The sequence below is a fragment of the Diorhabda carinulata genome, chromosome X (genome assembly GCF_026250575.1).
Source record: "Diorhabda carinulata isolate Delta chromosome X, icDioCari1.1, whole genome shotgun sequence".
Classification (NCBI taxonomy): domain Eukaryota; kingdom Metazoa; phylum Arthropoda; class Insecta; order Coleoptera; family Chrysomelidae; genus Diorhabda; species Diorhabda carinulata.
Genome location: NC_079472.1, coordinates 6,028,782 through 6,040,786, shown reverse-complemented (window position 1 = coordinate 6,040,786; position 12,005 = coordinate 6,028,782). Strand labels below are relative to the sequence as shown.

Genomic DNA, 12,005 nt, shown 5'->3' with positions numbered 1-12,005 from the left:
ATAATAAAACAAATAAGGTGAAACTTCATACTTTTATGATTTGATTATAATAAATAACTTTAACTAATTGTAATTTATATAAACTACTTAGAAATATTATATTGAGCTCACCATCGCTTGGTCTTTGTCTGGGACCATCATACTTGTACTTTTTCTTCTCAGTGGAATCAGTCTTTCTTTTATGATGGTGCATTCTTACTACCAAACCTAAAATTTCATAATTTTGTAATATTACTTCAACATATCAACAGCATCAATTGATGTCAAGCAATATCAAATAATCATCTAAATAAAGAAGAGAGGATAGAGGGAGGAAAAGAAAAATGGCATAGATTTAAAAATAGTATTCTTGAAGCTGCCAAAGACACATGTGGAGTATACCTAATAAAACCATAAAGAGAACAGAATGTTGGACAAATGATATAAGAAAGTAAATGAAAGATAAAAGGATAAAAGAAAAATGGATGATACGAGAAATAAAAATTATGAACAATATAAAGCAATAATAAAAGTATCAATTAAAGTAAATTAAGCCAAAGAAAATATCATAAAAGAATCAAAAATTATTCTATGGAATACTAGAGCAATTAGGAAAGAAAAACAAATAAAACATCATGGATATAAGGACAAGGAAGATGATATAGTAATGGAGAGATAGAAGGAGTATTTCAAAAGCTAATAGAAATAGGCAATAATGGACTTTTCGAAAAGATAAGAAAAGAAGAAGAGATTAAAACATTACAGCTAGTGGAAGCTCCAAAAAGGGACAATATAAATGCTGAAATGATTGAGTAGATGGATGGAAATGGAATAAATGAATCAAAAGAATTGTAAAAAGTACTGAAGTGTAACAATAACAAGTATATTAACAATAATAATAACTAGAATAATAGAGAAAAGAATAAGAAATAAGGCGGAATACCCTTTAGAAGCACAATATTGATATTTACAATTAGATAAATAGTGAGGTAAAGTAACTATTTTTCACATGTGGAACAATAAAAAGAGCAAAGAGTCAGATTAAAAAATTTAATATAGAGACTTGGAGGATGGAGCCAACATATATAACGGCGCAGATTTAGTATTGATAGCGAGGTTAGAATAAGATCTATGAAATTATCGGGAAATATTAAATATGGTTATGAATAAAATGAATATGAAAATAAATAATACAAACAAAACTAAGAGCATGATAATATCAAGAGAAGATAAAGTACATAATATTGACACACAGTGAAAACAAACTGAACAAGTAAAAAGATATAAATATCTAGATGCAATAATAGAAAGTAATGGCAGACTGCAGCATAAATAAAAGAATAGGAAAAGTTTTTGGAAAAAAAAGATGTATCAAAAAACATAAAAATGGAAATTGTGAAAAAAATAGTGGGGTCCATCATGCTTTACAGCTGCAAGACATGGACATTACATCAAAATCAAATAGACCATACAAATGCAATGGAAATGAGATTAGTTAGAAACATATAAAATAAAAAAAAATTGAGCTGGTTTATGATACATATGCCAGATACCCCAATAACAGAATACCAAAAATCCAGAATAGCAGGTAAAAATTATAGAGGGAGACCAGAAAAACATGGATTGAAAATATGAAAGAACCTTTTGAGATCAAGGGAATAAAATAGCAAACAAAAGATAGAAAGGCGTGGAGAAAAGAGTATGTCATGATCCCCAATCAAACAGCCACACACCACATTTTGCAAATTCCATGAAATACATCATAGTTTTTCACAACCTACCCTATTTTATAGTCAATTTCATATAAGATTCTATGAATTACAGCTAGATAAAAAATGTAAAAATCTACTGAATGACTTTTACATAATAAAGAAAAAAATAATAGATTTCTTCAAAAAATTAATGTGCCTTCATTGAAAATAAATATTACTCATATTAAAAAATAAGTAAATGAAGAAAACAAAAACAAAGCTTTTTTATTCCATAATATATTTATATTAGACTTGACAAATATTTATACCGGAGATTCTTGAAAGAGTTGCGTTAAGTTTTAAAAAAAGTGTATTTCACATAGTCGTATATTGTACTCTACTTCTGTGTCCCAGTGATATACCAAATCTTGAATACAATTGCAACTTTTGCTGATGATACGGCCATTTTGGACTAATAAATAGCATATCGAGTTCAACAAAAACGAACGAATGGAAACTATTTGAGAATGACACGGTAGACTTCGTTCTCCACATTAAAAAAACATGAAGAGCTTGGTATAAAATATAAAAACGATGTACTAGCTTCTAGGAAGAAACTCCAAATTGTCCACACACAACAAACTGCTTCTCTACAAACTGATATTGAAACACGTCTGGACATGGTAAAAAGCTTTGAGGCTATGGCAGGAAGTAACATTTAAGTAATATGTTTACCAGACTCTAGCCAAATTGGACAGTAGCTATGAACACACATATTACAAACAAGAACGTTAAAATTATCTAACTCCTCGACAATGCCAATTTAATAAGAAGGCTCAATAGGATCAAACCTTTTGAGTTAGTGAGCTAGTTTAAATGAGGCCATTAATTAAAAGCAGAGTGCAATTATCATGTATTGTAGTGTTGCTAAAACTACTAGACAGTAAGAGCCTTAGATTTTAAGAATTCCACATTACTTAAGTTGGAATATTAGGAAAAATTGCTTATTGAAGTTCATGATCAGATTGAAATAACAGCCATATAGAAGACTATTGTATATGAGGTGTTCAAAAAAAACAAAGTTGAAATGATTGAAAAAGGACTTGGAAGTAATGACAACTATCTCAATATATCATGGCTAAAAGGGGTTTTCTTGTATAGAAATTTGAAAAAATCGTTTTTGAAGAATATGCCTGTAAGAGGATTTTGAAAAATTTGAATTATTTCCGGAAATACAGTAGATTTAGGAAATACCCGACAGATTCCTTTGTAATTTAGTGGAAATTTTCTTTATATATCTCACACAATATGAAAACAGAACTAAATAAACAATAATATTGATGATGTAACATTGATAGCAAGAAACAAAAGAAAGCTTGAAGAAACCACAAAACAAGTAGTATCAGCAGCTAAAGAGATAGGCCTACACTTCAATAAAGACAAAACAAAGTTTATGGAAATGAAGAATAAATGTGGAAGCAAGACAAAAAACAATTTCAAAGTACATAAACATTAATAGAATTCAAGGAAGTAGAAAATTACATGTATTTGGGTGTACTACTAGATTATAAATGCCAAAAAGAAAAAGAATTCGAACTAAGAACTACCAAAAGTAATGTTGAATAAAACAAAAGATTGGAGGAAAGCATATAGAGTTAAGATGGGAGAGAAGATAAATTCATGAAAGTTACACACTTTTCAATGAGACACCAATCAGCACGTTTATAAAGACAAAAAGTTACAATGACTAGGTCACTTAGAACGATTGGAAATAAACAGAAGAGGAAAAGAGGTAGACAGAGCTGGAGAGAATAAGCAAGGAGAAGTGGAGAGAAATTACAAGGCTATGGACCTAAATGGTCTGCATTTAAGCCTATATATATAAACAATAACATACCTCTTCGTTTTCTTCTTGATTTAGCTCCATATCTATATTTGCACTTTTTTCTTGCCAACATCCAAGTCCAATCACCTCCACACTCTAAAATATGCCTGTGTAATTCCCCTAAAGTGTTACACTGTTTTTTGCACTTAGTACATGTTCGAGCGTCACTTCGTTTCCACGATTTACACTGCACATTGTTTTCTATAAAACCGACTTTACCTAATGCCGGAATACTCAAATGTCTATACAGTTCACTTTGATTTCCGACGAATTCGTAATGCTGCACCCAAACATTCTGGTGGTAGATCGTTTTATGATCCAGAAGATATCTGTAATAAACATTCGATTAATAATTGCGATACATCTTATTCAAATTTTCATATACCTCATATTTGGAAGTTTTGCACCACAAGCTGCACATATATACATTCGACATCGAGCCCATTCTCCTGACAACTCTATGAGTTCGTCCTTTCCGCGCGTTGGATTAGTAGGCAATTCAAAGTTTTCGGTTTCTTGTGATGAACAGATCAAAGTAATTTTATCTGATTGGTCTATTTCTCCGTCATTTGGTAACGACGATTTTCGACGTAAATTTAAAAAGCTGGGAATTTCTCTGAGATCGGGTTCATTTGTCTGTAAAACATTTACTTTTTGAAATATCTTCAATTGTACTTTTTAACATTACAGAATGAGTTTAAGATGGAAATTTATGATATATATATATATATATATATATATATATATATATATATATATAAATCACAATTTGACATAATTTGCACATCATAAATTTCCATCTTAAACTCATTCTGTAATGTTAGCCATTTTTTAAAATATTTTTGTTAAGAGGATTGTATACGAAAACCCAAACGTACAAATTTTCATTCATGATTTCACTATAAGTATTTTGCCTTATACAGAGTTTTAACTCGTCGTGTAAGCCACGCTACAAAAATCAAAAACTTCACTACGTTTGTGTGGCTATTACTAAAGTGATTAAGCCAATTTGTTGCATATCTAGAGGTGTTTATTTGCTGCCCTAGTCGGTTGTCTTTTGTGGTGGGGACTGCTACTCGACCCGAAAAATACAATAGACTTCTATTTATTTGACTCGACCATTTACTCGACTCTGCCAGTCAGCTCGACTAAAATAAATGTGTTCTAACGGGTCAAGCACTAAATTACTCGACCACTCGACTAATCTACTAGCTGCGTCTGAACCGGCCTTAAGGTTATGGCTCACTGTCTGTCGATTACTTTCCAGTAGGTGTATGGGCACTATATTATATACTTGTACGCTTCTATACACAGGAGAGTCTTGACCTTTTATTGTTTGTAGAAAGTTATTACGCACAGTTTCTTCTCTACTTACTCGATGTGGTCTTCAAGCATGTTCACTCGATCTTTCAATCCACTGTTTTATTTTTTTCAAACACCTTACTTCATTTATGAGGATCAATAATGACATCCTGATGCTCGTCGAAGGTGTCTGACAAAAACTGGACTGACCTAACCTCTCCTCATCCATTTCTTCAGTTATTAAGAGTTTTTCCACAGGTCCAACTTCACTTACTGCACGCGTTTGGCAAAAAGTAACGAGATTTTCGCTGTTTACTACAGCTGCTTGTTTCAATCAAGTGGAAATGCAGCTTCCTTTTCGCAATATTTACACCTTTTTTCCAATATGTGTTACTTTTCTTTGTTTACATGAGACATATATCTATTTTTTGTATAAAACTGTATAGTATGCCACAATCCCACTACAAAAACGCTTATATATAGTAGTGCTCTGCTGTTCGGTTACATTACCGAGGGAATTTGTTAGAAGCTATTCTCTAGAAACTTCTAGAAATATTGCATGGTAGGTAGAATTGGAAAAATGTAGAGAATTCCAAATTTAATATAAATTGTGCAGCATTAACAAGATGGTTCAGTTCAGTTGATTAGTATCAAGATTAATGAGTGTTTTCATATAAACAATGTTGTATCCAATTTGTATACAAAAACTACTGAATTTTTTTCAATTTCCAAAATTTTTCCAGTGAAAAATGACACTTATAAAAATATTTGTATTTCTAAGAGGAAGAGTTATTGTTATGTATTAAATGTAAAAATTATTCATTTTTAAGTCTCTAAGTAAACACCAATATCTTACTTGACTACTTGCTATCATGGTTACTTGATCGTCATCACGTTCCTCTATTTTCTCAGTCATATTGAATACCCTATTTAAAATTTCATTCAACACTTCTCGGACTTCCGTGAAACTTTCATGACTAATACTATCTTCTGAATCTGAATTTAACTTATCCAGAGCTGCTTTCTTACTAGCCTCTTCTCGCAAGTCCTCAAAAGGCCCTACAATAATTGATATATGTAATTTCAAATAAAAGTGTATATTTGAATAAAAAGAAATCTGTTATAAAGTCTATCATGCTTTAAGGAAACTTGATCATTTTCCAAACGTTATAAAAGTTAAATTGGAGAATAAAAAATATTTTCAGTGACTGGTTTCCTTGATTAATTTGAAAACTACCTAGAAATCAATAAAGTCTATATAGTCATGTTGTATGGATCTATGGAGCTGTATAAACATAACCATAATTCAAAGGAATCCTAACTACCACTGGAAGACAAGCTTCTATAATACAAAACAATTATACAATCCATTTAGTTAAGTCGTATGGATCTATGGAGCTTTTTAAACATACCCATAATTCAAAGGAATCCTAACTACCACTGGAAGACAAGCTTCTATTATATGAAACAATTATACAGTCCATTTAGTTAAGTCGTTTGGATCTATGAAGCTGTATAAACACACCCATAAGTCAAAGGAATCCTAACTACCACCGGAAGACAAACTTCTATTATACAAACAATTATACAATCCATTTAGTTAAGTCGTATGGATCTATGGAGCTGTTTAAACACATCCATAATTCAAAGGAATCTTAACTACCACTGACAGACAAACTTCTATTATACGAAACATTTATAGTCCTTTAGTTATGTGGTATGGATCTATGGAGCTGTATGAACATACACATAATTCAAAGGAATCCTAACTACCACTGGAAGACAAGCTTCTATTACAGGAAACAATTATACAGTCTATTTAGTTATGTGGTATGGATCTATGGAGCTGTATAAACATAGCCATAATTAAAAGAAATCTTAACTACTACTGGAAGACAAGCTTACACCAATAAAACTGCTGATAGAAAAAAGAATACTCGTAGAACAGAGACCAAACCAAAAGAGAAAAAGGCAGACTAATCCTAGATATAGGACAGGAAAGGTGGGAGATGGATGAACAAAAGCAATCATGGATAGATAAACTACTGTTACCATAAGTATCTACACCACTTCAAAATTGGTACAAGGGGTGAATGTATCTACTGCAAAAGTGCAGAATCCTAACTACCACTGGAAGACAAGCTTCTATTATACAAAACAATCTTAGAGACCACATGTTAGTCTCATAAACTTCATATTGTGCTCTATTGGATGTAACTAATCAAATTTTACACAACATTAATTCAATACGAGGAATATTTCTACCTAAATAATGAAATAGTTACAAGGAGTTAAAAAAGAATTGACCTGCTAACCTAAGAAATGAACGGAAAAGGATTTTCTCTGACTGTAGCTTATCATACCTGAGACAAGATTGAAGCTACTTTAAAGCCAACACATTAGCCTATACAACTAATAGTATCTTATTGAAACATAATACCCAGAAGAGGAGCGATTTAATTATTATTTCATCTTTTTTTAAATATTATTAATTAATTGTGAGAATTCATCTTACCTCTTCTGTCTAGAATTCTGTTCAACTCCTCTCGGCGAATTTTATTTTTATACTCATCGCATGCGGTGTATTCCTGAATTTCCTTCGCAGTTTTCTTATCGTCGATAATTTTTTGTTGACGTTTTTTAATTACCAATTGCGTCCACATATCGAGTTTACTGAGATCTCTATTTTCAGTTTGCTCCAAAATACTGGCCTAGAAGTATAAAAAAATATTTTCAGAACACAAAAATAACCCATCCAATGCAAACAATAATGAAATTATAAAGAGAAAGTTCTAAGATATGACATAAAAATAACACTGGAAAAATGGGTTTCACAAGATAAAATTAAATGTTGTCGTTAAGCTACTTGTCCCACCAGAACGTTTACAGTTAATTTTTGATTTTGATTAATAGTATCTTAATTCTTTAATAATTTTCGCTAAAAACATATTCTATATTTTTCGTGGAATCACCATCTGTTGCTTCACTATAACCCTCCATAAGCACCCATGGAACAACCTCTACGGAAGACTTGTTCATCACAGCCACCGATAGATCTGCTGGTAGAAAAAAGAATACTCGTAGAACGGAGAAAGACCAAAAGAGAAAATGGCAGACTAATCGTAGAAATATGGCAGGAAAGGTGGGAGATGGATAAACAAAAGCAAACATAGATAAACTACTGTTACCATAAGTATCTACATCACTTCAAAATTAGTACAAGGGATGAATGTATCTACTGCAAAAGTTCACATACAACGAAGCATAAGATGGCGGAAAAAAAAGAAAATAAAGAGTTTTGTAGGACCTAGCACTCTTCAGAATAAAAAGATACTAGGGAGCTAAAATAAAATGAAAGGAATAGATAGACAAAGAAACATCGATAGTAGTTCTGCTCTAAGTATCATCTTGCTTGTGACAACTAAACTACCACCAATATACTAGTTGGTAGAAGAAAGAATGCTCATAGAACAGATAGAGACCAAAAGAGAAGATTGTAGTCTTATTCTGAACAAATGAGAGGAAACTTGAGATATGATTGAGCTAACTGGACAAACATTCTTTCAGAAGTATTTACACCACTTCAAAATTAATACAAGACAAGAATGTACTTACTGCAAAAGTTCCGAAACAAAGAAGCATACATTTTGTGACTACATGAAATGGATGGAGGGAAAAAGAGAAATGAAGATTTTTGAAGGATCTACCACTCTTTAAAATATAGTAAACAGGATGCTGGATAGCCTTGCTTGTCCCAACTAGACTACTTTCAACAGACCTGTTGTTAGAAGAATGTTCATAGAACAGAGAAAAACCAAAAAATAAGCTTGAAGACTAATCCTGGATGAACTAAATGGCCACACACAATACCAGAAGTGTTTACACTGCTTCAAAATGAATACAAGGGGTGAATATATTTACTACAAGCAATTAAATAACAAGGAGCACATCTTTTCTAAATAAATGAGATAGAAAGAGGAAAAAGAAAGAAATGAAGAACTTACTAGGACCCACCACCCTTCAAAATATGGTAAACAAGATGCTAGATAGTCAAAAAACTTGGATACAATGAATAGCATAAAATATACTTATGTGTAAACATATATAAGAATATATATATGAAGACAAAAAAATATAAAAAGATTGGGTGGACAAAGAAACATCTTTAGAAGTTCTGCTCTAAATGTTACCTCGCTTGTAACAACTAGACTACATCCATCAGACCTGTTGTTAGAAGAAAGAATGCTCGTAGAACAAAGAGAAAGCAAAAGAGAAGCTCGTGGATTAATCCTGGATGAACTAAATGGTCACACACACTACCAGAAGTGTTTAAACTGCTTGAAAATTCACATTCACCACAAGATGTGGTGAATGTATATACTGCAAAGGATCAAATAACAAGGAAAACACATTTTCTAAATGCATGTGAAGGAGAAAGGAAAAAAATAAGTGAAGGACTTAATAGGACTCACCACCCTTCAGAATATGGTAAACAAGATGATGGATAGCCAAACAGAAGGATATGTGATAAACTAGAACAACAAAATGAGAAAAAAATATATAGATAGATAAATATCAAAGCTCAAATTAGTACCAGTTCGAGGCAGAGATCACTCTAGGTTCGACACTGTTCGATGTGATAGAAATAGAATAGAAAAAAAGTTGTAAGTGATAAATAGTTTAATAGGGAGACGACTTGTGTGGAAGACGATAATATGTCACAAATATGGGTGTCATACCAATGGAATTAAGTTTATAACACCATATATCGAGCAATACATATTCTTTTAAAATATAAGTTTGGAGACAATACAAATTAAACTAACCAACACGTGAAGAGGTGCTTCGTCTAAGTTGGAAATGGAATATTTTTATAATAAAACTGCATAAAAACCGAAAAAAAAATTGAACAACATGTGCGAGCACGGTTTTAAACACAACTAGTTAACTTTAACTAGTGAAATCTTATTTTTTTCCAACTGAAAAACAAATTATAAACAGAACGTGTAAAATTATATAGTCTTGTTGAGAGAAATATCCACCAGAAAATAAAAATGTAAAATACAGTACGACCATAAATTCGTAATAGGCTAGATCGATAGTAAAATGATTTTCACGATTTCAATTTATTATTTTTTTTTTAAAAATGATTCATGATACAGTGTGAATAATCATTAAGGATGTCAACCTTTTTGGAGTTAGGGATATTGCCAAGACTTAGCTCTTCACCATCTTGTAAGAAGGGGAAAGTCGGTTTGACGGCATTCCTTTAAGTTGAAGAGGCATTTGACAATACCCTTTGAAGTTTTCTGCTTGGCACTCGAGAGATGTGGCGCCGAAATGTGTCTCATAATATAAATGCTCTCTCAACGCCGAGTGTCTGCCGAATTAAACTGTAGAGACCAGCAAGAGCTCGCAGAAGGAATTTTTGTTTCCAACCTGTGGTGTCTGGTCATTGACGGCTTGATCACTGACCTAACTAAGGCAAACTCTTATACACCGACTTGCGTTGATAACCTAGTTATCCTTTGAACAGGAAAGGACTCCCTTCCTTGTAAAGCCCCATGAAACGTATCCTGCGACTAGGGGACAGGTGGTGACAGTCTAAAGGTCTAAATAATAACCCAAGAAAATCCTAACTCCTTTTTTTTACCAGGAGGCGCAACACTGGCCAAGTCTAAAAATGGAAGACATGACTATTACGTACTCTAGAGCTTTAAAATATCTGGAAGTAACTCAGGACACAAAACTGCTCTGGTACGAACACGTGGACAACAAAATAAAAAATGCCACTTGGGCCCTCTGGACATGCAGAAGGGTCTTCGGTGGCATCTGAGGTCTTTCACTTGAGATCCTTCACTGGATTTATACATCAATGGTTAAACTTCTCACGAACGGGACCATCATGTGGTGGCCCTGTAAGGAAAAAGCAAAAACAAGATTGCAAGTGGACAGAGCCCAGCGCCTCATGTGTCTTAATATCACAGGGTCTATGCATACGGTCCCAACTACAGCCCTTGAAATCCTACTTGGTCTCTCACCTTTGGTTTTTGCGATACAATTTGAAGCCATGAGGACAGCATACAGGCTAAACATACTCAAAAAATTGAAGGCTGGACCAACTGGCCATTGACAAATCTTGACGCAAACCGCGGGTAAATGTGCATTAATTTTGATGGGAAGTGACCAAATGGCGCCTACGGCAGTTAATAATAAGGGCTTGGAGGTACACATCACTAAGAGAGAGAGAGAGAGTAGAGGGACTGGCGACTCCAAGCCCGTTATACTATGATGGAGCTACTTGATACACAGACGGCTCTAGGATGAATAGCTTGGACGGAGCGAATATTTTTCACTTGGGAAACACACTACCATGTTCCAAGCCGAGGTATTCGCTGTGATGGAATGTGGACGTATGATACTCAATCGACGCCATAGGAAGACAGTAATCTCAATCTGCTCAGATAGCAGCGCTGCCATTCAAGCCATTTCAGCAGAAATGGCGTGTTCTAGGCCAGTGCTGAAGTGCAAGAAAATCCTAAAAGAGATGGTGATTAAGGTCTGCAAGACCCAAATCGTTTGGGTGGCTGGTCACTAGGGCAACAACGAAGCGGTCTGGCTCGCCAGACTGGGACCGGCAAATACACCAATGGGTCCAGGACCCATTCTTAGTGTAGGCAAAAGTGTGGCAACTGCGTTTTTCAATGTTGTGCTTGTAAGGCAGGCTCGGCGGAGATGGTTAGAGACACCTGGCATGAGGAAAGCTAAGGCACACGTAGATGGGGATTTCTACTTCTCTTACCAAACAACTACTCTAATTAAATAGGCGCGAAATTCGACTTTTACCCGGACATAGTCATCTAAGACACCATCTCCACACCATGGACGATGACCAGGAGTGCCGTTGTTGCATTGATGAGGACGAAACTGCACTCACAGGAGAGCGGTTTAAACACTTGGGCAAGCTTCATGGCTCTCCTAACGACATCAAAAGGTTCAAGTCAAAGAATGGCTCGTTCGAAAAAAGTGCAATTAAGACGAATAGGATAGGTAGAAGAGCGGGTAGAATTGCGGCTGTGTTATCCTCTATCGTCGTCCATTTACTTTGTGAAAGAGCTCGTAGAAAACCAACGAATAATGAAGTGGGA

The 12,005-nt window shown here is 33.9% G+C and overlaps 1 protein-coding gene across 1 annotated transcript in view; it reads right to left on the bottom strand.

Moving 5' to 3' along the window:
• The window catches only part of LOC130900726 (uncharacterized), a 55,107-nt gene that overhangs the window by 23,113 nt on the left and 19,989 nt on the right, over nt 1–12,005 (bottom strand). Inside the window, exons 4-8 of the mRNA XM_057811535.1 lie at nt 7,373–7,568; nt 5,714–5,916; nt 3,941–4,191; nt 3,568–3,884; nt 112–207 (exon numbers count right to left, since the gene is read on the bottom strand). Coding sequence (XP_057667518.1) covers nt 112–207; nt 3,568–3,884; nt 3,941–4,191; nt 5,714–5,916; nt 7,373–7,568 — 1,063 coding nt within the window. The remainder of the gene's footprint in view (nt 1–111; nt 208–3,567; nt 3,885–3,940; nt 4,192–5,713; nt 5,917–7,372; nt 7,569–12,005) is intronic.